At 40.4% G+C, this 27,369-nt stretch overlaps 1 protein-coding gene across 1 annotated transcript in view; it reads right to left on the bottom strand.

The window, feature by feature from the left end:
• Positions 1-19,478: 19,478 nt before the first annotated feature.
• Positions 19,479-27,369, bottom strand: part of LOC126424870 (sushi, von Willebrand factor type A, EGF and pentraxin domain-containing protein 1-like) — a 123,941-nt gene continuing 116,050 nt past the window's right edge. Inside the window, exon 11 of the mRNA XM_050087699.1 lies at positions 19,479-27,055. Coding sequence (XP_049943656.1) covers positions 26,958-27,055 — 98 coding nt within the window. The 3' untranslated portion in view covers positions 19,479-26,957. The remainder of the gene's footprint in view (positions 27,056-27,369) is intronic.

Raw genomic sequence — 27,369 nt, 5'->3', positions numbered from 1 at the left:
GCGATTTCATCAACCACCTGTGGTGTAAACGGTCATCAGTCTCTTACTGGAGCAACTCCCAGTTCTCCAGTTGTATCGAACATTTTAATAATGCTCTGTACAGCAAGTGAAGAAAGAAGACCCTTCCATAATCCTTTCAGCCGGCGATATTCTCAAACTGCAGGTGCAGCATTATTGCTGTTTTGATAATCGAGCTTCACCAGCAATGCACTGCTTCTTTGGTCCAAGTGCACTGCGACTGCTCAGGTGTGTGAGACTATGAATCACAATGACTGATCACCTGGTGGGCCGTAGTTGGAACTGGATGGTAATCCATGCTTCTGGTCTGAATTTTTCTGTATTTGAACAAGAAACAATTATATCTGGGCAAACATAATGAGATAACAATCAGCTAATTTACGTAAAATACGCGATACGCAAGTGTATTGCACTAACTGCAAGTCATTACATACATCTGTTGGCAGATGACAGTATATATCGATTAGACATCGTTTCCATGCTCACTAGCTTGTGTGCTCCTTGGAAGTGGAATTGATAACATCTTTACCTACGGTGGAACATGTAACATCTCCTTGGCATCTTACCAAAAGTATTTGCTATGTTGGTAGTAAGGCAAAGTGGGTATGGCCCCACTCCACATTGTTGCCAAATTTATTCAAGATGGTGGATCCAACATGGCGGCCATAGATATGGAAACGTCGCACTGACGTCATGGCAGGAAGCTCAAATTTTGGCGAGAAAATATGTAATTTGGGCTACCCTACTAATCTAATCCCACCCGACTCCCCTCCCCTCCCCCCTCTGGAAATTGGTGGGAAAAGGACTCAGTCTGTGCTTGGCTGCTGGATAGGATGGACATAAGTCTTTATTTTACCTAAATTGAGATGGCGATCCAGTGAAAATATAGCGGGAAATTCGTTCAGTCTGTGCTGAGCTTCCCAAGAGGATGGATATAATTGTTTATTGTGTGCTATGTATTCAGGGGATGAGATGTCTGTGGTTGAGAAGGAGGAGTTTAACAGGGATATTAACTGTAATGATGCAGCTAAGGGCTGTGTCCATAACCACATGCATGATGCTTGGAAAGAAATGATACTTGATGAATGTATGAAGAAGACAAATACACTTCAGCAAATAATGAAGATGGAACAGGATGGAATAAGTTACACTTCGCAACTCAGGTTGATAAATATGTGTGCTGTAGCTGTAGATCATTCGATAAAACTCCATTCAGTCTCCCGAAGTGCAAGAGGTAAGACGTTCATCCACTCCAGCAGTCATGTTTTCTGCCCCAGAGTCTCCGTGCCCTCTGGAAGAAGCCATGCACTGGGCTTGCAGCACCAGCCACCAACAACAGCAAGATGGCCGTGTGCTAAGCACTTTCTGTTGCTCTGTAAATACCTCAACCTTCTCTGTGGCACACAGATACCCCTTGTCATTGAAAATAAACTGCTTCAGGAGTTATTAAATTTGGTGTCTAAGCAATGTGCAGAATATTGTCAGATACGTATCTTGAAGATGTCATAGGAACAATATGTACCACTGCAGAGAGAGAGCGAGAGAAAGAGAGAGAGTTTTGCAGATGATGCAAGAATGTTTAAACAATTTGCGATGTAGCTACACGTTTTAGTCTGAGGAATATCACCACCACACTTGAACACTGATTCTAAAACAAGATCGCACCACACTTGTGAAATTATCCCTAAGACACTTCGTACAATTTCGTGGGTAACAATATATCCCTCCCTGTCTTTGAGCACGAGCTGCTTCAGGAGTTGCTAAATCCAATTGAATATGTCTGTAAATACAGGTTCAAAAAGATCGGTGCACAGTAGTTTGCTTCAGTTTTGTGATGTATACTGCTACACTCGAACACTGACTCTAAAAAGATCATGGCACACTTGTGAAACCTCCCAGCCTTTCTCCATGAGGCAGTTCACACGCTTTGTGGGAAACAGATCCCAAAACAGACATCAGCTGCAATATCCGATGTTACACGCCAAAACGACGATATTTGCAAGAAGAAATAAATATATCTGTAGCTTTAAACTGGTAAACAGGAAGCTAACCACTTTTTGATCTTTAGCTGCTTGTTTCAAGCCACAGCCAGAGAGAGAAAAAATGGCTTTTCTGAAACGCCGAGTGGGCTTATTTTATATGTGTTACTGGAGTCAGGGACGTTAAGGCTCTATTTTTTATTTTCCTCACTTCTTGAAGTGCACTGGTGTCTTAGCACAGATGGTAAAACTCGCAACGATTACATATCTAAAACTTCTTGACATATTTTGTATCCCATAACAGATCGTGAAAATAAAAATTTCGATGAATTTTTGATGTCCTACAGCTGCTGGTCTGGAGGCTCTAAAGCCACAATGGCGGTTGGGGGACAGCATCTCGCCTGTCTGAACCAGAGGAACTGGAGAGTACTAGAATTTCAGCAGCAAGACTATTTTGTACAGATTTGAAGAAAAACATACAGCAGTCATATTGCACTGACAGTTAAACTCTGCAAAAGTGGTCTCCAGATCATGAAATACAGAAACTATCGCCGAAGACTCTTCCTCAATTACACTGCTCTGCTACTATCGAGAGAAGCTTGAAGTTTTCGGTGTGAAACCGATCTCTATCCAGGCTATATCACCACAAACGACAGTACCATCACAAAATATCGATTAGTAAACACAATTCGTATCCTGCACCATAAAAACTTATCTGGAATATAGCTGTTGACCACCAGCCACTCACACATATACCGCGGAGACAGACAGATCCCAAAAAACATAAGCACATGAAATATATACAGTCGCAGTACTGGACATTTCCGACAAGATCGGTCGGTCATCCGCCACGGGCAGTTGTCACGAGGCAACTGCCCCCGCACACACTGGCCTGATGCGCGAGCAGAGCACCCTTACAGACAGCGGACACTCTCTGAATTGGTGTACAAAGACAGGGTTGGTTCCCATGGCAAAAAGGCGTTACTGTTTTCAGCCCTGAACTGCTTGCTAGCTGCCATGCTTTCTACAGCCATCTCCAGACTCTTGGATTACAAGAACATATTTATTTTCACGTTGTTTGCCAGAGTATCATACCGTTTCGCGATAGTTCTCGATATCAGCCACATGGCAGTATGCTACCGATCGCTTTCACAGTATAATTACGAAGATAAGACGTGGAAAATTATATCTATAGAAACGCAAACCTGTAGCGAGGTCATTATGTGGGACGTGCTGCGAATCAATGAGTAACTAGAAACTCATACCATCTGCGAAGATCTCTACGTGATAATTCGAAAATAGAGGAAACTGGTAGTTCCGCTCGTTTTTTTTTTTTAACGATTACCGATGTCACTGATAGGCTATAACAAATTCCAAATCATCCTTCTACTTTACAAAGTCAACTAAGCGTTTCTCATATTTAGAGAATCAGTAAATGTCTCTTCCACCTGTTTTTCAAAAAAATGGTTCAAATGGCTCTGAGCACTATGGGACTTAACATCTATGGTCATCAGTCCCCTAGAACTTAGAACTACTTAAACCTAACTAACCTAAGGACATCACACAACACCCAGTCATACCTGTTTTCACCATCTAAATGCACACAAAACACACATCACAATCGATGTGCTCTCAACTAAATAAAGACAGGAAATGCGTAGAATGTCAGTACAAGCTGTCAACTGGTCAATTTACATGGGAGGGAATAATTGTCCAGCATGAACACGCGCCCATATTGAATCTTCTCAAATTTCCACGGAGAATCCTCCCAACACACGCGATCACGAAGGCTGCCCAACACATACTGATTACTAGTTCGCTATTTAGCCGTCTAGAGGCCGACACGCTTAGATCTTCGCTATTTAGCCGTCTAGAGGCCGACACGGTTAGATCAGCTGGACGTTGTACCCCAGTCTGTCCCGTTTGGTCGGCTCAATACGACAGCTCCCGCTGTTAAGTCGGAAATGTCTATCGTTCCGGCCATAGGTTACCTCCGCCCCAGGCCCCGTACGCTAGGGAGAATCGTCCTAGGAAATCAGCCACATATTTACCACTATACTTACAATTAAATATAACGATTACAGCTTCAATCTGATGACATTCGACAATGAGCGAAGTATCGAAAATACCCCCTCCTGAAGGCTGTAAATATCAAAATCTGTACTATTTTTAGGACTGGAATAATTTTTCACGTAAAAAAATCTTTCATTCACCTTACGGCTATTGAAGCGTTGAAATGGCAGTTTTGCACGTCAAATCCGATTCTTCCATTTGCAAGACATAGGCATTTTCTTTGTACATGTTGGAACACTGACCACAGTAACTTTACACCTCAACACATACTCTACAAGCCTGCTGATCATAACATATCTATCACACATGCCCCTACTAAGTATAATACTTCGCCAATAACTAAATGCTGGTGACACCAAACAATACTGAGCGAAAATCTGCGATAGATGGACACATCTCTTTTTTTTTTCCGGGTGGTATCAGAATGTCATAGGAAGAGAGACGTAATCATCTTATAAATGACCAGCTATCTTTTCATAAATAAATAAATAAAAAGCACAGTCGCAATAACTTTGTTACTGTCACCTTGCATAAAAAGTGTCCTATTTCTACAGGTGGACACAAGTATCGCTAACGATATCCACCTTAAAAACTCTAAAAGCTTTATAAATCAAGGTATAGTATTGCTTCCGAATGTAATGGTCTTGCACACGAATACCGCAACGCTGTGTATTAACAGACCGATAGCGCAGGCGCACGCGCTAGCGTGTAAGCTCGTAATAAAACCACCTAATTTAGAAAGTGAACGTGGTATTAAGTTGATATTTGCAACTCCCTGATGCCGCCGCTAGATATTTCTCGCACTAACAAACAGTATTTGTAACGCATTCTATCTCGATTCCATGCCAGAGAGTCTATGATATATCCACTGGGTTATAAGAGAGGGAGGATGATGGTTGATTGAAAACGATGGTATGAAATGTGGCGAATCACCTAAAAAATGCAACGCTAGATTGAGGTCGTAAGAAATGTACAAATTCCCATGACCAATACATTGGCTTTTCAGGTGTATAGTGTTATGCTTTCTGGTAGAAATGTTGTCTGCGATATGGAATCTTATTCAGCCACATATGGAGGTGCCTTTCACTGATTACAGCCACTAGTGGATCATATTCGTGTTGGGCCACATACGCAGACTAACCATCTACACCTTAAATGCAAGGAGTCAATGGTCTCAAAACGGCGAATTTCGCCAGTTCCTCCAGGACGAAGTAATAGACATCTGCTTCTGAGACTTGGCTCGAACATGGGGTGAAAGTACGGGAGCCAATTACTGCTGCTACCGCATCGACAGGCCGGCAGCTGGCGGCAGAACAATCGTCTATGTCAAGATTTCACTGCAGCACCACCAACTCATCCTTTCAGAGCTAAACACACTAGGAGCCATGGGGGTGGCTGTAAACACCTCTGCTCGGAAGATCACCTTTGTCTGTCTATCGACCACCCAGAGAATTGCTCCTGGAAGCAGATTTCGACAACTGCTCTCCACGAAGGGGCGAATTTTCATTGTCAGGAACTAAATACACAGAGTGGAATTCTCACCCCTCCAACACCAGTGGGCATTACTTCTCTCACATTGTTCAGAGAAACGGTGTAGTCTCTCTGGGGGCTTTTAACCCCACACACTGCCCACCTGTGCCAGCCAGATGTGACTGACACAGCCCTACTGAAAGGAGTTGGTCAACACACATCTGCCACAATTTGGAACATCCTGTCTTCAGCTCATGTACCTGTGACCTTCAAGATGGACGTAACTGGCGCAAGACTGCCATTCAATCGTCCAGATTATCGTAACATGAACAGTGAGCACTATACAAAGAGGATGTGCTTGACCCATTCGAAGACGTCCCTGACATGAACAAAGTGGGTACCGATGCAGCCCTGGCCTTCCTCATCCAGCAAATACTTCGGGCAACAGACGCAGCAACACCAAGATGGCTGCAACGACCGTGTCAACTACTGCCACACGTCCTCGAGGCAATCACTGTTTAGAATCAGCTGTCCCGTGAATGGCAGATCACCTGCAACCGAGACACAAAATGCCAGCTCAACCACATGAGCAGGGAGACCAAGATGGCTGTCGAGGAGGACAGGAACTGTGAATGGGGCAGCCTAGTGAACACACTAAATCTTGATGTTGGTAGTACTGGGAGAGACATCAATGACCTCCTGTGTCGCCAACAGCGCAACCTGCTGCATGCCCAGGACTACACCTGCAAGCCAGATGCTAAGGCAAGCGTACTTGCTGGTGCCTTTGTAGCAAATATTACACCCATGACCGGCATGGTGGATGAAGACTGTCCTGTCGAAGAGCAGCTGCCTGTCTTCCTGGCTGCAAGAGTTTGTAATGCACCAAAAACTTTTGATACGATTTTTGGTTTCACATTATGTTATAGAGCCGACTCAACTTAGTCTCGACAAGAAAATCCATATTAACCAAATATTCTGAAAACAACGCATAACTTGATAAACCAAGCACGTTTCAAAATTGGTTGCATTTACATGGGAGCGATAATTGATTGCAGAATTGGTAAACTAGCAGCTAGAATCCGATTTGCAGAATATATTTTGAAGTGTTTTCATGACTTCCCGGAAGTGATATTGGGAAACTGGTTTACGTATTCCGATTGTGGGGGGCCCACATAAACGAGGTGATTGTTGTGTGTCATCTTCCACCATCGGTTGGAGACTAGCAGCAGCCAAACTAGAGAGTTATCGCCCCACGCATAAGCTGTTGTTAATGCCACAATACCATGGCTGCATTTGGAGTCGTGCTTTGGTTTGAAAGCATGGACAAGTGATGAATGGCATTGCATTGTGTTCACTGAAGAAATGCAGTTTTGCGCTATTCCAGATGACTGTCGTCTGTTCTTCCAGTGTTCTGGAGAGGCACAGCAGTGTTACTCCTGACATGATGATGTGGGGAGCCATCGGGTATGACTCCAGAACACAGCTTGTAGTGACTGAGGGAAATCTGACAGCACAACAGTACATTGAGGACATCCTGCATTCTCGCATGTTACCTCTTGTGCAAAAGTATAATAATGCCATTTTTCAACAGGGCTCATCTTGTCCAGATGTGGCTGTCTGTGTGATGTTGAGGTACTCCCATGGCCACCTAGATCCCTAGACCTGTCCCCAGTAGAACACATGATCAGGTCAGACATCAACACCATCCCAGGGCCAGTAACAACAGGTGTGTGCCAGCTTGCCACAGGAGAGGATACTTCTTTACGATACCCTTCCAAGCTGAATCAGTGCACGTACCCACAGAGGATGGGGTGCGCCCATTTCTTCTTCTCCTTCTGTGTGCTTCACTTTTTGTTGGGCAGTAGGCAGTGTACGTGTATTAGAGAGAGACAGCAACTTACATCATAAACTACTGTTGCTTCTACACGCTTACTGATCCACACCACAGACTCTCCCCCAATTCTCTTACTCTCGAGCTCGATTTTAATGGGTGACAATTGTTGTACTGGGTGGTTAGCATAAAGTGCAGCTACTCACAGAGGTCCAATGTGGGCTGTAATTATCGTATGGCACCGAAACTTGATAGATATGCTAATGCATTAAGATGGAACACATTTAGGCTGGAAAAAATTGGTTCAGATTTTGGCCACCAGGTGCAAAATCTGCCACTGTATGCCATTTTGTGACAGCTAAGCTGTTATCTGACAAGCCGTAATGTGACTGAATAGTGTGGCTATCGGGAAGAGAGACTGTGTGCTATAAGTGAAACTGTTTTATGTGAACAGCAACAATTACAGAACTGCACTGAGAGAGTATACAGTGTGAGGAGAGGTCCGATGTCATTAAATGGTTTAAAAAAGATGATAATGAAATTCAAAAACACGAATGACCTAGGAGTGGCATCTGGAAGAATAAGGCGTCCTATCCCAGTGGAAGTTATTAATGAGGTTCCTGTTCCTGTAACTGACGTGCAGCACGTGCCCCAAGTAGTGCACATATTCATGCTGTGTCATGAGAATTGTGTATCCTATGGCCAACAGTATGGAAAGCTTTGCAGTCTATTTTACACTGGTACTCATACAAGACTCTGATAGAGCAATAACTGAAACTGCACGATCCTTAACAAGTTTCTGAATATGCTCTTCATTTTCTGGCAAGGATCAAAGTTGATGATAAGTGGCCAATAAAATTTTGTGGAGTGACAAGGCATATTTTACACTACAGGGTGCAGTGAATAGACAGAACTGCCGACTGGTCGGTTGATTGATTTGGGAGCGGTGGCAAACAGCGAGGCCATCGGTCCCATTGTATTAGGAAAAGATGGCAAAGGAAGTCGGCTATGACTTTTTGAAGGAACCATCCCGGCTTTTGCCTGAAGTGATTTAGGGGAATCGCCAGAACTGCCGAATTTGGGATACTGTTAAGTTGCATGTTGTGCACCAAACGCCACGGCATTTACTATATGTGAATTTGTGCTGTGTGTTCATAAGCACCTTTATTCTCCATCCACTGTCCTTCGAAGAGAATACACCCAAAGAGGCTGTCGGGTGTGCCATGATGTCTGCATGTTATCAAGACATAATTGTACAGCATTTGATTTCTGCTTTAACGACCATAGCTGTGTGGAAAATACCATTTTCATACAAGATGTGGCAATACCTCAAGTTGTTTCCCCAGTGAATGATCTCCTTAATGCAACAATCCATGAACATGTTTTCTCAAGATCACCTGATTTCAACCCATTTGACTTTTGGCTCTGGGGATATTTAAAAGAATTTGTTTACCAGGGACATGTTTGACCTCTATCTGATCTGGATGTCAGTATACAGAAACACATTGCTCAGATTCCACCGGAACTGCTGTGAGCAACTGTTGATCATGTTGTTTTACGTATCCAGTGCTCATACTGAACACACTGTGTAAGTGGCGGTTGATAATAAAATCAACATTACACCTATCTCACTTGTTTAACCTTTTCTGCCCACATCCCATTCCTAAACCATATTGAAACATTTCTATACATCTTTCTTACATGCACAGCACCAGTTTTACACCTGATGGCTAATATTGGAACCAATTCATCCAGTGAAAACCGGTTCAGCATTAATACAATACCATATCTAAAAAGTTCTTCTGACATATGAAAACTACGCAGATGGAAAACCACTCTGGGAAATATCCTTTTTCTTCTTAATCTGGGTGATTGCGGGTTCCCACGCCTTGCTAAGGATGTAACCACTGTCACGATTTAGTTGTGGCTCCCTTACTCTGATCTCTATGGCTTCTTTGATGACACAGTCCCAGTATTTGGAAGTCAGAGTCGGGACTTTGGTTTGGTCATAATCCATGCTATGGAGTTCCGACAGGCAATGCTCAGCAATTGCTGACTACACTATTTTGGCTCTTAAGAGAGGATTGGATTTCTCTCTGACTCCTAAAGATGTACCCATTACTGACATCATTAGCACACGGAACAAACAGCTGCTCGACTTCCACCTGAAGCTGCTGAAGGAGTTCATCACGAAACCTGCAGAGCTCTAACCAAAACAAAGCTGATGAAACCGAACATCTCCTACGGGATCAAATCATAGTAATATTATCTGCAGACAAGGGCAACGCAACAGTGTTCCTATACTGACAGGATTATGCTGAGAAGATGCGGGGCCTACTTGGTGACAGCGCATACCGCAAGATTGACACCAATCCTACCAAGAGGGTCGAGAGGAAGACTCTGGCACTTCTCAGCGATTCTGGCTTCCCTGACGAGATTACCAAGAAGCTACGCCTGAGGGCTGCTGTTCCTCCTAGACTTTATGGACTGCCGAACGTGCACAAGGAATCGTTTCCATTATGTCCCATTGTCAGCAATATTGGTGCCCCAGTGTACCTCCTCGCCAAGCACCTCAAACAACGGCTTAGCCCTTACGTTGGGAGATGTACACACCATATCTGTAACTCCTTGGATTTCCTGGGAGGCATCAACAACCTTGCGCTTAAGGAATCTGACATACTGGTGAGCTTCAATGTGGTATCTCTATTCACCAAAGTTCCGTTACAAGAATCCTTGGAACTCATCAGCCAGAAATTTGACGAAGAGCCCACCAACCTTTTAAGACATATTCTGACATCAACTTACTTCTTATTTGATGGTGAATACTACGAGCAGACAGATGGAGTAGCCATGTGGAGTCCACTCTCACCCATTGTTGCAAATATGTACATGGAACATTTCAAGGAGGAAGCTCTTGAATCAGCACATCTAAAACCCACCTGTTTCTTTTGATATGTGGATGATACCTTCGTTATCTGGCCACATGGAAGAGATAAACTGGCAGACTTCCTCACACATCTCAACTCCAGACATGAGAATATTAAGTTCACCATGGAGATCGAAATGGATGGGATGCTCTCTTTCCTAGATGTTTTGATTAGAAGACGAGCTGACAGCACTTTGGGCCACAGCGTGTATAGAAAGAAGACACACACCGATTTGTACCTACATGCGGATAGCTGCCACCACCCAGCACAAAAGAATGGCATGCTCAAAACTCTTGTACACAGAGCTCACACCATCTCTGACAGGAACAGTCTCTGACAAGAATTGGACCATCTGAATACTGTGTTTCAGAGGAATGGTTACAAGGAAGGGCAGATTCAGAAGGCTCTACAGCCCACACCTGCAGCACTCGCGGAAACTGAGGATGAACCTCAGGTGGAGGCGGCCTTGGCTATTATTCCGTTTTGTGGGGCCTTATCCGGAAAAATTGGACGCATTTTACGTAAACACCGAGTGAAAACCATCTTCCGTCCTCCAACCAAAACCAAGAGCCTTCTTGGTAGTGTCGAGGGCAACCTTGGTCTACATAAATCAGGGGTTTATCAGATACCTTGCCAATGCGGTAGTGTATACAGAGGGCAGACCATTCATATCATTCAGGACCGATGCCGAGCACATCAATGGCACACTAGACTGCAACAGCCCAGTAAGTCGGCAATCACTGAGCATTGCCTGTCGGAACTCCACAGCATGGATTATGACCAAACCAAAGTCCTAAAACAGACTTCCAAATACTGCGACTGTGTCATCAAAGAAGCCATAGAGATCAGAGTAAGGGAGCCACAACTAAATTGTGACAGCGGTTACATCCTTAGGAAGGTGTGGGAACCTGCGATCACCCAGATTAAGAAGAAAAAGGATATTTCCCAGAGTGTACCAACTTCGGGGGAGGAGGGAAGAATGAGAGTGGTGCCGGCAGACCCTCCTGAATGAGAAGACCGTGGACACAACGCCCAGGTGGTGGGAGAACAGACGCTGTACCTGGACCGCGTGCGCGACACGGGCTGCACCGACTCGTAGGAAATGCCTGAGGGAGGAGCGGGAGGGGGATTGTCCTATATATACATGGCACTGGCCCACCGCCGGTCAGTACATCAGCACACCTGATGATGGCAACGTGGTCGATTGCCGAAATATTATGTCCTATGCACATTCATACCAGGCTGTTCACCTGAGATTTACTTCGTTGTTTTTGAAGGAATTCAAATTCTGAAAGTAGCAGGGATAAAATAGAGGAAGTGAAAGGCTATTTATAACTCACAGAAACCAGACAGTAGTTATAAGAGTCGAAAGGCATGTAAGGAAAGCAGTGGTTGAGAAGGGAGTGAGACAAGCTTGTAACATATTCCTGATGTTATTCAATCTGTACATTGAGCAGGGAGTAAAGAAAATCAAAGAAAAATTTGGAGTAGATATTAAAGTTCAGGAAGAAGAAATAATAACTTTGAGATCTGCTGATGCCACTGTAATTCTGTCAGAGACAGCAAAGGACTTTGAAAGCAGTTGAACGGAATCAACAGTGTCTTGAAATGATAATATAAAATGAAAATGAACAAGAGATGAATACAGTGAGGTAGACTAAGAGGTGAATACAGTACGCAGATTTAGAAGGCTGTATGTTACAGTAGTTATTTGGAGGTGAAGAAGCTTGCAGAGGATAAAGTAGCATGGGGGAGAGCTGCATCAAACCAGTCTTTGGACTGAAGACTACCACAACAACAACAACAACAACAACAACAGCCTACACTGAACCCCTGTGAGTAGCTGCCCTTTAATTATAACTGCAATGAAGTTGTAGCACATTTTCTGAGACGCTCCATACTGAATTGTACAGTTCAGTACATGTTCTGAGTCGATGAAAGACAGACAGTTATTGTGATGTGTAATGAACACTTATGGATACTATAATGCAGACAGTAAATTAACTCAAAGCTGTTCCTTTTAAACCAAAGCTAAAATAAAAGATACAAGTGTTGATTATAAATTATTGGAGACCCACAGTAAAAGTAAGTTATAATTAGAAACCTACACAGAGGAAGTGCACTACTGAAAGCTATGGTCTGAATGTAATTGCACAGTGCATTTTGGACTATGAATAGCCTTTACCACCCAGTGAATTGTAATTTGTTTATGGTTAGTGAAGGCTTTTGTGCTGTCTCATGTCAGAATTCTGCTTCAGTATGTGAGAGACAATTATCCACTTAAGAACTAATTTCTTGAATAAATGCCAAAAATTTTTATTTATGAATGCTGGTACCTTGATCATGAACATTCTATAATATTTACTGAAATGATGACTGTCCAGCAGTAATACAACAGTGAACATTAGAATATCAGAAGATTACAACTAATTCTCATAGTTTTTAAGGAACTGAGACTGATCTATTATAGATCAAGCATGCCAAGTTATATTTGACACTTACAGCTACATTTATACTCTACAAATCATTGTGATGAGCATGGCAGAGGGAATTATTAGGAAGCAAAAGGATTTCTCTCCAACTACTTCACAAGTTCAGCCTACAGATGTTCTAACAGGATTTCTCTCATGTCTGTTAACTCATGCAAAGGTGGTCTTATAGCAAACTATTGCCAGTAATGTTTTCTGAAACCCCCAAGTTCATTTTGCCACTGACCTGTGTTGCAATGCAATGTGCAAGGGCCATTCAGTTAAGTACTTGTATTAGGAATGAAGATGCCATTCCGCCCTCCCCCCAAAAACAAACCTTTTTTTTTTTTTTTTTTTTTTCAACTTACGCTCCTTTTTATCACTGTCCAATCCATTTTAACCGAAAAAAGTCAGTTCTCTAAAATACACTTTCTTCTCAACAATGACCTCATTTGAGCAGAATTATTTACCTACAACCCACCTCTTCATGTTTGGGTACAAGATGAAATCTCAGGAAGCCAGGTTGAGCAAATGTGCTAGCATATTTTTTTGGTGAACAGAATTTACCAAATGAGGCCATTTTTCCTTCAGTTTCTTGTCGAGGTGGTCCAGTATTGAGTGACCACTATTTTTTTTCTTTTTATGATAAGATTCTTCAGTAAGACACCCTTTGCATCCAAGATATTGTAGCCGTACCATTTCTGGCCAATGGGTATGCTTTAGAGCAGGTTTATACAAAGCAAATCACTATTCTCACTGGCTCAGGTTCACGGGTACGACAACTCTAGATCTTGTCAACAATAACAATGATGCATCAAGTTTATCAGATCTCGGTTGAATTGCTGCAAATGCAAATCTGAAGTTGAAAGCTACACCTGCTTGTCAATAGTCATGGCACTGACTGGGTGAATATTTTCTTTGCAAAGCAAGCAATTTCACTTTTATTTCGTGAAACTTTCCGACCCAAAAGCAAATCAAGGAACTGATACTGTACTTTTTTCAACTTGGCAGAAACCACATTGTACACTTCTTTGAAATGGTTGTGAAATTAAATTTAATCTACGAATCATAGAAAATATTCTTAGCTTACTTGTCGCATAAAATCTCGCGCTTTCATCGGATTCCTCCACTGTATTTGTCAGGAAAAACTGAGTGTCATGGTTGCTGTGGTAACCATTTATGCCAACAGACAGCTTGCAATCGATGGGCTTACATCATACTGTCAGATTCTGCATCCCTGTCTGAACTTGTAGGAATGTAAACAATACAGTGCAATTCTTTGCATTTTCTTAGCATCGAGACTCACTTCTGTGCACTGTTAACTTCATAGCCACTGTCTCAATTGAAGTTTCTCTTGCACATTCCAATTTCTACCGTTACTACAATAACAGAGTCTAAGTTTGTAGAAGCATAGGACAAAATATTAGTTTCATCAAACTTTATTCTACGTTGATTTGACTCACTTCTGTGCACTGTTAACTTCATAGCCACTGTCTCAATTGAAGTTTCTCTTGCACATTCCAATTTCTACCGTTACTACAATAACAGAGTCTAAGTTTGTAGAAGCATAGGACAAAATATTAGTTTCATCAAACTTTATTCTACGTTGATTTGTGAAACTGTGTTCAGGAGCTACCGGTCTCAGAAGATCTCAATTTTTAATCTGCCTTTGGTGCTCTGTGCAACAGTCACTAATAATACGGATAGACTGCCTGAGGTAGTTGCTTCTCCACTTGTATGGCTTCTTATAAATTCCAGGCTCCTTCAGACTGAGACAGCGCTTAACAGGATGCTGCTGTATCTTCTTTATATTCTCGGGTGATTGGAAAGTAGGTCTTATCGCTGTTCATCCCAGGACCCTACCTATTTTGCTAGATGTAGTAACACTGAAATGAAGAAACAGTAGGTTCAATGTCGCACAATTCTTCAAGATTATTTCGTTTTCATTTGTTAGTGACCAGTCACTTCACAGTGGTTCACAGAGTATAGATATAGACATAGATTATTCAAATGTGTTACACGCACAATGCCTGTGAACTATAAATGGTTACAGCACCAGCCATGACAGTCAGTTGTTCCGTGCAAAGACAACTGAGTATTTCACCAAAAGAAATTTTACCTAGATTTGAAGTGACAAGTAAACTGAGAATGTTTCGTGGGAGAAGAGCAAACCGTCCCAGCTTCACATGGGTAGCACTAAATATCTACGGCCAGATGCTTTGTCTCAAGTAACGATAAGTTTGTTTCAAGGAAACTGCTTAGAGTTATGATTAAACTTCAGAGAACAACATTAGGTAACTGAATATCACCACTTTGATGTAACTTACACAATTTAAGGAGTGCACACCATGAAAGTTCTCAGAAGGCGTGAATGTCATCTGTTCCCTATTTAATTGGTGTTTGGAATGACATCTCACAGTAGCGATGGGAGCTGCGAACTAGTGCACCACTCAGTCCACCCGACTGCAGTGCCCTCTTGGCGCAAGCTACCACCACTTGCTGGCCGGCCGATGCCAACACCGATGTGGCACAGTCTGCTTGACCGTAATGGTGCGGGCTACATGTTCTCTCACCATTTTCTGACTGTCCCTTCAGACCCCTTAAACATTAACTGTAAAGCAAAAAAATGTGTTCATCTGATACATACTGTATCGCAGGTCATTTGGGAAGTCAACAGTAGCTCACACTAATTTCCTGGTAGCAGTAGCTCGCACTGGTACTGCGAGGCATAATGCCTGTAACGTGTCTGAATAATCTATGTCTATATCTATACTCTGCGAACCACTGTGAAGTACATGGCAGAGGGTACGTCACAATGTACCAGTTATTAATGATTTTTCCATTCCATTCAGGTATGGAATGCGGGAAGAATGATTGTTCAAATGCCTTCGTGCGTGCTGTAATTAATCTCATCCCCACAATCCCTATGTGAACAATACGTTGGGGGTTGTAGAGTATTCCTGTAGTGATCACCTGAAGTCAGTTCTTGACACTTTGCAACTAGGCTTTCTCAGGATAGCTTATGTTTATCTTCAAGAATCTGCCAGTTCAATCTCTTCAGCACCTCTGCAAACACATTGCCACAGCTCAAACAACCATGTGACCATTCGTGCTCCCCTTCTCTGTATACATTCGAAATCCCATGTTAGCCCTATTTGTTACATGTTCCACACACTTAAGCAATGTTCTAGGATGGCCCAGACTAGTGATTTGTCAGAAATAACCCTTGTAAATTGATTGTATTTCTTCAGTATTCTACCAATAAACCAAAACCTACTGCTTGCTTTAGCCATGACTAAGCTTATATGGCATTCCATTTTATATCCCTACAAATGTTACACCCAGGTGTTTGTATGAGTTAACCAATTCCAACTGTGATTCATTGACACAATAGTAATAGGATACTATTTTTTCCATTTTCTGAGGTTTTGAAGCAAGCAAATATTGGCACAACATTGAAATCTTACCAACATCTGACTGAATATTTATGCCGCTTCTGTCAGACGCTCCTTCATTATAGGTAACTGTATCATCTGCAAAAAGTGTGAGTTACTATTAAATTGTCTGCAAAGTAATTAATATACAAGGTGAACAACAAGGTCCCAAAACACTTCCCTGTGGCACACCCAAAGTAGTTGTTGACTTTCCACCCCTAACAAAATATCTTCAGTCCAATCACAAATTTTGGCCAATACCCCATGTGACTGCATTTTTGATACTATGCATAGAAGTGGCACTAAGTCAAATACTTTTTGGAAATCAAGAAATACTCCATCTGCCTAACTGCCTTGATATAAAGCTTTTAGTGACAAAAGTGCGAGCTGGGTTTCATGTGATCATCGTTTTCAGAATCCTTGTTGGTTGGCATGGAGGAGATTGTTCTCTTTGAGATACCTCTTTATTTATGAACTTGGAATATGTCCTAAAATTCTACAACAAATCAGTGTCAAGGATATTTAACAGTAATTTTGTGGATCACTACTACCAACCTCCTTGTAAATGGATGTGACCAATGCTTTCCGCCAGCTACTGCGCATGGGTTTTTTTAAATTTTTTTTTCCATCCAAGGGATCTATGATATATTGTAGTTAACAGACAGGTACCTTGGCTGCAAATTTAGAACAGAATCTTATACGGATTCCATCGGGCTCTAGAGCTGTGTTCAGTTTTAATGATTTCAACTGTTTCTCAATGCCACTGACACTAACAGTTATTTCACCTGGCACTAACAGTTACTAACAGTTATTTCACTTGGCACTAACAGTTATTTCACTCATCTTTTCAATGTACAAAGATTAAATTGGGGCAGTTCCTGGGTTTTCCTTTGTAAAGAAATATTTTAAAGTCAATTTAAGCATTTCTCCTTCTACTTTCCTACTCTCAATTTCAGTTCTAGTCTCATTTACAAGTGACTGGATGCCAACTTTGGTGCCACTAAATAGCCTTCACATATGACCAGAATTTCTTTGGGTTCTGTGAAAGATAATTTGACATTCTGCTATGGTAGACACTGAAAGCTTCACACATCTCTAATCTATAGATCTATGCTTTTTTAATCTCCTATTACGCTGTTGTCTACTGCTCTCTTATCTGGTTTGTTGAATGTATATAAATCTTTCTGCTTGTTTTAATTGTCCTTCATAATTTGGTAACCATTGTTGTCACAGATGCTTCATGATCACTGAGACTAGTTTCACAGAGCACATGCTCAAAGAAAGCAGATCTTTTTGGTGGCATCAGATCTAATATATTTCTATCATGAGTATGCTTCCACACTATCTGTTCTAGGTAGTTTTGAGAGAAGGCATTTAGTAAGGTTTAACAAGACATCTTGTCATGCCCACCACTAATTTTCCCCTTGATCACTGGATGGTAAAAGTCTCTACCAGTGATCACAGTATGATCGGAGAACCTACGTAAAGCAAACTGAGGCTTAGCCTAAAGTTACTTCAGGAGGTTGATGTCCATCACTAATACCGAGTCTTGCCCAAGCAATCTTGAATGCAGCTTCGCGACAAATACACCACTTTCATTTCCCACTAGCCTGTCCTTTCAATATACACTTAAATTTTCCCCAAAAATATCACCGCTATGAACTCCAAGTATTAATCAGCTTTCTCTATCTCTTATTGCGTGAGGTACAGTGCTTTCCAGGTGTGTTTCAAACACTGGCACTTTGTTGCAACTGCGTCAACAGTTAACTATCACGGTTTTAATATCTCACCTGTGGTTTGGGGATGGGAGGGGAGGGGGGACATTCCTTTGGATCTTACACTAATACTTTCTGCTCTCCTCCAGTTGTCATTATCTGGACCACCTAATCTAAAAACCTTTTGTGTTAACCCCACACACAGCAGCAGCCTCCGATGTGTAGTGTGCACCTGACCCATTTAGTGGGCCCCACAGTTCTCAACCCTGTGGCACAATTCCAGCAAGTTGCAGCCTAGCCTGTCACAGAACTTTCTAAGTCTCTGATTCAGTCCTTCCACTCAACTCAAAACTAGGTGCCATAGTCTGTTCGGGGCCAATGCTGCAAATTGTGAGCTTTGTTGAAACACTGCATAAGACTGCTCTTCTCTGCCACTCTATGGAATGATCTAAGTGTGACCTCTGTTGCAGCCATTTTCCTAAAGGTAATAATCAATATGCATCATACATTTGAACTGCTGACTAATAGACCCCTACCAATTTGTGTTTGCCTCATCTTGACACAGGACAAAGTAGCTTTTCCAACAGGTGAAATGAGTCCCAGTGGCTCAGTTTCAGTGGAAGACGGCCCCTTGAACCTGTTGGTTTTAGGGACACCCAGAGTCCTCCCTGACCTCTGTCTACTCTTATACTGTATGCCTACGCCGGCCACTGACACACCACTCGCCATCATGTGGACGAGTAGTGACAGATCCCGTAATTCCTGCAAAGGAGACGGGATTCAAGGAGACGATTCCAAGGAGTTCTGCCCTTTACTGCTTGATGGCAATGGCATCATTTTCAAAGCAGCGCATTTCACACAATTTGGACAAAGCATTTACAAATTGTACAGATAAACCTTCTTTGTGAATCATTCTACACAGTAGTGAAAGCCGTATCAAAATCCCGACAGTAGTTCCTGAGATTAGGCCAAACATATGGACAGAAATCATAGCAGAGGACCTCAATTTATGTCTGTATGGATGTCATTGTGAGAAACTTTGATCTCATGACCTTTGAATGAACTGGTGTCTTTTTTAACATCACCTACCACAGGCAACCCACAGTGGTAATATTGATCCTCCCTGTTCTGTCAATTCCAGTACTTGACGAGGATGACTGACAACTTTTTTACAAAGTACACTTTGGAGTATGTTGGTCACAGCCCAGTGGTTGGTTTTAGAGTTTCTCTGAAGTTTTGATTTCACAACAGCATTACTAACAGTCAAGCTGGAAGCATGTGAGTCCAGTGAAATCTCTGACACGCTATTCGTTTGCCGGTCACTGGATTGTTGCTCGTTCTGACTCTTTGTCTTTCCCTACATTGACACATTATTACATACACATTTATGATTGTGTCACACTGTTCTTCCACTTGCATATGGTTGGAAAGGTATTGAGATGTGACAAGAGGGGATTAAAATAGTTGTTGGAGACATTCTTCCACTTATGCAGTATTTCTTCATTGAGGGATAAATCACTCTCTCTCAGCTTGGTTTCAATAAATCCAACAACTTCACAGAAATAAAAGCAAGACATTTATTTACTTTTAGTTTGTAACACAAAAATGTAGACAAGTACACTGCTAACAAATAAGACATGGCTGTGTCAGTGAGCATAAAATAGTGGTCTACAAATGATGGGTAACTACAAAAGAAAACCAACCAGATACTACATATACCAAGAGATTCTATGAAGGGAAATTATTTTTGCTAACATGAAGTTCTTTATCATGTAAGCACACCAACAACAATACATTTTCCTGTTAAAAGTATATCAGATAAAAACAGTCAAACTGCAAAATTTTGTAGGTGGTTCCCTTCATTCCACCACACCAGGTGGCAAGTTTGAATTTGAACATACACAATACAGATCTTTTCCATTGCCATTGTCATGTCAGACTAGCACATGAAATATATAGAAAATATCCAAAGTAATGTTTAGCCATCCTATATGCTTAAACACACAAGGAGTACTAAACATCATATTCCCATCACAACCTTGTACTTCACATTTCTGGGTAACCACAGGAACCTGATTAAAAATTTTGTTACATTAACATCCCATTTTTGCAATAATATATACACATCTTCCTGTATGTAGACACATAAAAATTGTATTTGAGTAAGACAACAGGCTTTGAAAATTGTTTCGTAAAAGGGAAAAATACTTTTACTAGAAATAATGTTTGCTGCACTGACACATCTGTGCAGTAGCAAACATCAATTAATTCCAACATGAAAAATTAGCTCATTGATTACAGACAAGCCTTAAATTATCAAAGCAAAAATATTGAAAATGGCATTGCATTATTGTTTCTGATATCCAATATCAACACGAGTCACAATTATGTTTACAATTTTTTTTAACATTTCAACTATGATAGATTATTAGGTCAATAGAAAAATTCAACACTAACTTTTAACATATACCAACACTCAGATAATTCCACAGACTTTTAAAACATACACCTCTCAAAGAGATTTATAAATATGGTTCATATTTAACAGGTGAAGAGAACACAGAGCAAACAGTATCTGTATTAGACAAATCTCTTAACACAGCTCAGTTCAGAGTTAAGAGAACATAGACTAAACAACACTTACTTACTTCTTACAATAATAGTGTCCATTTGTGCTATATAACAGTGTTTACATTTGTAATTAATATAATGCCACTAAAAATACATTTTACCATAGATAAAGCATGCAAGCCATGACATAAATTATGTTATTAACATTGAAACCCTATTTTAGACTCTTCCACAAACAAAATTCTGTTTTTGCTTCAAAAGCTTTATTATTTAGCAAACATGCTGTGTGGGCTCTTGAACGTAAGTATCTTCTTAACAGTGATGACTCAGCCCTTATCATGTAATGATTTCACAACAATTATATTCTACAATGAATTTTTCAGATTTCATATGGAGTATGCAGACTCATTTAACTTTCAAGTAAATGCAAGACTCAAATCCTGTATCTCATGTACGAGATGATTTTGTAAGTGTGTCACTCCAAGAAAAGATTTATAAACCAATCTTACAAACTAAAAATAACTCCTTCTATATCTATAATAATTATTTTGTGTGTGCACATTTTGATCAAGTGCAGATAAAGAAAGTGAGCTGTTGTCTGCTAGACAAGAAAACATGAGTACCCTTCCTCACCAAAGTGAGAAGCAGCAAGTTGGAACACACAACACAAACTGCTGCCACATCAGTCTTTTGAAACAATAAAGACAAAGATGTACAAGCAAAAATTATATAAAAATAACCTAATGTTAATTAAAATCTATTTGGGCAATATTCAAATTAAGTTGATGGCTCTGGCATTTCCTTAACTAGCATAGGGTGTACAAATTCGAGACAATAAATGCCACAAAGAAAAAAGACAGTGTCCATTAATTTAAACTACAGTTTGATATAGATAAATACTTTTGCCAACAAGTACAGTAGCACCAGACACACACACGGAGTTAATCACAAAATCTCCAGATTTTAGGTCCACAACAGTTTGTAGAGGAATGGGGAAACCTTGTTTTCAGGGAGAAAGTAGAGTAGCAACAGAAGAGATTTTAAAAGGTGATGAAATATTAATAGCAAAGAGGAAAGTTGACAAGTTTTAATTTAATATAGATTACATATAGAAGTATCAGGGAGAGCAAAACATACAGCAATGGAGAAAAAACAAAGGAAGCTTCAGCCAAGAGAAATTGCAAAATGGAAAATAAATAAATCTGACAGTTCCATTCTTTCTTCAGATGAGACAACTTTTTATGTTGGTGATTACGTGAACACACAAATTGGAAGGTAGCAGATGGATAGCAACACACATTCGATGTCTAACTGTAAAAGCCAAGGTGAGGAGGAATTCACAGTGTGCTACTGGATTTGAGGCTACAAGATCTGTGTGTTTTCTTCATTGAAGCAAACATAGTCTGATGGTCTATCTCATCAGGCTGAAAATTGACATCTTTGTGTCAGTCCCAGATGAAAGTGGGGTCTTCTTGCAAGATGGGGCACTACCAAATTACAGAATGGTCCACGCGAAACGAACCAACGCTTGAAGTGCCAAGTTGAGGGGGGAGGGGGGGGGGGGCAGAGGCACCACAACCGTAGGGGGGCAGAGGCACCACAACCGTAGGATTTCAATACTGGATGTTCCACAATTAGTAATGGCTGCTTGGCATGCCAAGCTGAGATAGGTGCCCATGTGCAAGACTTGCATACAATGTGCTGCAAAATTGGTAGTGAAAACTGACACAGGTGAAAGTTTATGAGGGTGAAGAAGGAGGGGGGAGGGGTGCACAAGATGATAAGTTGTTTGTGCAGAAAAATGTCCTCTAACTGGTCCTGTTCGGACCACCAATTTCCTGGACATTAGATCAAAAAATGCAGTCAAATGGAGGTCACCAACCCTCACACCAATGGACTTTTTTCTATGGGATCACTTAAAACTGATTGTTTGGTCAGTTGGTCAATCTGGGGGAGGAGACCAAACAGCTAGGTCATCGGTCTCATCGGATTAGGGAAGGAAGTCGGCCATGCCCTTTCAAACGAACCATCTCAGCTTTTGCTTTAAGCGATTTAGGGAAATTGTGGAAAACCTAAATCAGGAAGGCCAAACGCAGGTTTGAACCATCGTCGTCCTGAATGCGAGTCCAGTGTGCTAACTGCTGCACAATCTCGCTCAGTTGAAATTGCTTGTTTGCAAGCTGAAAATATGCAATGTATACTATCTTAAAAGAAGAATCACATTACCATGTCAACAAATAAAAGGAGAAACATTGTCACATGTTCAAATAAAGTTGGTGCGACAGTGCGTCGTGTGTTGACACAGGAGGGAGATGTGGAATGTATCCTGTAACGGTAGCATCATACAATACTTACTTACTTACATCGTATCAAACGATAATTTCTGAACAAAGGCAGGAAGGGCAGTCCCGCTTGTTTAAAGACCACAATAAAAATTAAATATCAATTTACAATCTTATGTACTTATTACTGCACCTGATTAGTAACAGCAAATGTGATAAATAAGTAAAACTTTTCAGGTGGAGGCTAACATAAATAAATACTAGCATAAATATTAGAAAGTAATCTCTAAGGATGGCATAATCTGTGAAAAGTTCTCTCATTTTATCATCAGTTACACCTCAGGTAATATAGATGACTACTTTCGTAACATTAGCATATTATTTTTATTTGCGTCAAGTTTCTTTGATTTTCTGTGAAGGAAAAAACTGTAGCACAATGAGATCACACCTTAGAACAATGAAACACTTTACTTAACTAACGGAACATGAATTTGTGACAGGACTTAGAGCATTACCACTCAGTATCTGAAGCCCTGTGTAACTGACTTTTCTAATACATTAAAGCAACGCAATCGTATCAACAATTGGCAATGAAAATACTACTGTATCCATTTTTAGTAAGAGATAAACAGGAACATATAGTGTTCTATGGGATCACTTAAAACTGATTGTTTGGTCAGTTGGTCAATCTGGGGGAGGAGACCAAACAGCTATTAATGGTTAATAAAGACAGCGGTTAGTCCTAGGATACTTGCTTCATTTGCTTTTTACAAAGAGGACTTAAAAATATTTAAGAATCAGTCAGTTTGCATGGCTTGAAGACTTGGCGTATTTGAAAAAACTTATTTGTCTTAACACCATCTGTTTCCACACTTACCAATTACTGAGAAATTTAATTACTGGCAAACAGTAAAAAAAAGAAAGAAAAAATACATATGTAGTTGCAAAAACAGGTTTCATTCAGTTATTTTATAAATCTTGCATTAACAAATATAATTTTTATAGCAAATTATAGCAATAAAAGCCACTGATCTGCTAATGTGTGTAAATAATGCATATTCAATAGTTCATTTATCAAAACTATGGATCTCTGTTAATATGGCTGTACAAATGTATCTCTTAGGAACATTAAATACATTTCAAAAATGTAAAATAGATTTATATGTTCCATTACTGACAGAAATCACCTGTACGATAAACAGAACATATTCTATCGCAAATGGGCAAGAAATAACATTATCTAGATAATTTTTTTTATCTGAACACCAATCCTTGTACTCATTCATATATTATTTTATCATCACAAAATGGAAGCAAGAATGTTACTAATTATCCTTAACAATATAACGATTTTTATTGGCACACATTTTATAAACATTAATGGGGACATATGAGTGAATATTTTCAGTAGTACAGAGTATGAAGTGGGGGAAAATAAACTAAAAAACTTAATGCTACTATTTCGTTCATATTCTTTTATAAAAATGCAGATCAGCTTGTGAAGACACCTTTCCTGTTGCAGTTTTATCATGTGCAATGACCTGACCTACAAATCTACTAAACCCTTCAAATTTTCAAATATATTTACAGGTTGCAACTCTTTTTTCCCTTTCCAAAATGACAGTTTGCAAATTTCTGAGCAACAGCTATATCAAGTAGGCCTCATGGGCAGCCAGTGAAGGGCAACATCAAGTTATACATTCAGGCAGACACACTAAAATATTTTCTCTTTCCTGCTGAAACATCTGTCAATTTAAACAAAATAAATTAAAAAATCTCCAGAATGCATTGCTTATGTGTACATTTACATCAAGAGTTTGTCAGTATAATTATATTAAAATAAGAAACCTCAAAAAGAGGACTAGCTACAAATTTATACATATTTACACCCACACACACACACACACACATGCACAAACACCCACACACACATATGCACACACAACATACCCGGCATTTCTAATACACCAATATAATAATCTCAATGGATGATGGTTGAACCTTTATATTCTGCTGTGAACAGATAGACAAGACAGATGATGATGTAACATTTGTAATGTTTGACCTGTTACATTCTGAAGCTGAAGTATAACTAATCTACGACTAGATTACACTGGTGAAACTTAATTTTGCCTGGCTCTCTGCAAGAAATACAAATGGAACAAATATAATATACAAATAAAAACATAAGTGCTGACTGTAATGCAACTAAGCTTTCTGACACTCACTATCTTATGAGTATTTCAGTAAAGCCCTTGCTTCTAAATGAGCTCATATTTGTTTCTTAGTTAAGAGGACTTCTGCCGATATGTCTACACACCATGTAGTATGAGAGCTAATACATGTCTATATTAAGCAAAACACATATAAAACTGGTGCGACCGCTTTGCACATTATGGACAGAGTGATTTAACAGCAATAAATATAACAAGTCACCTAAGTGCTCATATACTGACCTACAACATCCATATTGAGTAACTAACTAAATTTACACTACGAGATTGTACTATGTAGTAATTTCTGACCAACAATGTTGCACAGAACATTTAAGATAACTCCCACATAATAAAGAAGCCTTCTAAATATCTACAGATCTGATAAATGACATATCAGCATTTTGAATACTGCATACAAAGTCATAACATTTGTTTACATTATCCTGCATTTTACCATATAATATGACACACATACCTTTGCGCAATTATTAATGCCTCAGCAGCTAAAGAAGAGTTAGTTTATCCTTACTTCATTATTTCTCACTGTGACTGAAACCAGTATATGTCCTATTATCCAACAACGCAATAAACAAACAATTTTATGCCTTTTCTGTTTTTTAAAAAGAAAAAGGCTGCTCTCATGAAGGTAATGTCAAAAATTCACTTAATTGACTTAAATGTTGGTTAATACATTACCACAGGTTTTATAATTTTATACTTTCACAACACTTAACTATGACAAAGTTACTAATATAAATGCTAACAGTTTTTGTTGCAGAGACAATATCAAGATTTAAACTTTAATTGAAAGTTATAAACTCTTCTAATAGGGCAGAGAGGGATTTACATTACACTGTAAACGTTTTCTGACGGTATAATAGGAGTTAGTCACACCATTATAGGATGTGATGCAGTCTCATGAGCTTTTAAAAGATGTGTGATATGGTAACTGATGCAGGGACAGAAAACAAGGCAAAATATACCTACAATTATACACCTGTTGGTATAAATAATATATTGTTTTTCTAAGACTTTTCTTCCTCTATGCAAGGTTCACTGGAGACTTCAGTGCTATAGCTGGAACAGTTGAAGGGTGGTAACAGAGGAAACTGGACGACAGATTCTCAATGCAGGAAACATCATTAAAAGTGTGCTTCAAGTATTTTGATCTTTCAGTTCTGATTAGTGCATATTATATGTCCATTTTTCTATATACTATAGAAATATGCCTTTCCTGATTATTTCCTTTTTCTCCTCAGATCTTTAATAACTAGGATCAATCCTCAATTTGTTTTTCTTTTTTATGCACGGACCTGAAACTGCATAGGATGTATTTATATACAGTAGCAACTATTATTAGATTGTAAATGTTCATTCGAACACTGTATGTTGTTCCAGATCCAAAATGAGGTAGTGTACATTAAAAAGACAGAAAATATTCTTAACAATTAATTTCTGATAACCGATCAACATAAATGATCCACAGTCTGAAAGAGGATCTTCCTGACAGTTAACAACTCAAAGTCATGGAGAATGAATAATACACACCACATGTAAACAAAAAATTATAGTAACAGGAACAAACAAGAATTTGATTAGAGCTAACAAAGGATGACAGAAAAGCAATAATTTACTCTCAGTTCCCAAGAGCCATCCCGTTTTTTTCTTTTAAGCGAATAAACAAGAATTTGGTTTTCATATTGCACACTTCTGTGTACTGCATTAGATTACGAAACTCGGGAGTCTTGTAGCTTTGGAATGCCGTGGAGATAGATAAGTTGGGTGACAACAAGCAGCCATTACACTTCCTACTGCTGAGCCCGTCCCCGAGGGTCCGGGAACTCTAGCCTATCCCGTGTGCCCAGGAGCCAGACTTACAACTTGCGCAGCCTGCGCGGAGGCGGTGGCGGCGGAACGGGGAGTGGGCACAGGGGCGGCAAGGGGGGCGAATACCGCCCCCCGTGAACCCTGCATCAGGCGACCCCCGGCGGGTCCGGTGACGGGCGTCGGCGCTTGCACGGGCCAGAGAGGTCAGCCTCCTCCAGTTCACTTTCCTCGAGAAGTGGAACACCTGGAAGAGATTAGCACGACAGGTCACATATGCTCTGTTTATTTCATAATCGAGGACCAACGTTCTGTAGAAGTATAACACAATACTTGTCAGGCGAAGGTCACAACAGTAACACACAAATAAATTACAGACTTTGACTGCAAGTGGGCACTGATTGAAATCATTGGAGAAAGTAGAATATTTGTGCCAGACCAGGATTCGAACCCGGGTCTCCCGCTTACTATGCAGATGCTCTTATCGCTATTCCATCCACACACAGTGGTCATCGCAACACCGTGGGCTACACTTGCACGCCTCCTGTCAGACCCTAACTC

The sequence above is a fragment of the Schistocerca serialis genome, chromosome 10 (assembly GCF_023864345.2).
Source record: "Schistocerca serialis cubense isolate TAMUIC-IGC-003099 chromosome 10, iqSchSeri2.2, whole genome shotgun sequence".
Lineage (NCBI taxonomy): Eukaryota > Metazoa > Arthropoda > Insecta > Orthoptera > Acrididae > Schistocerca > Schistocerca serialis.
The sequence above is the reverse complement of the archived record's forward strand: the minus strand, read 5'-3'. Positions and strand labels throughout refer to the sequence as shown.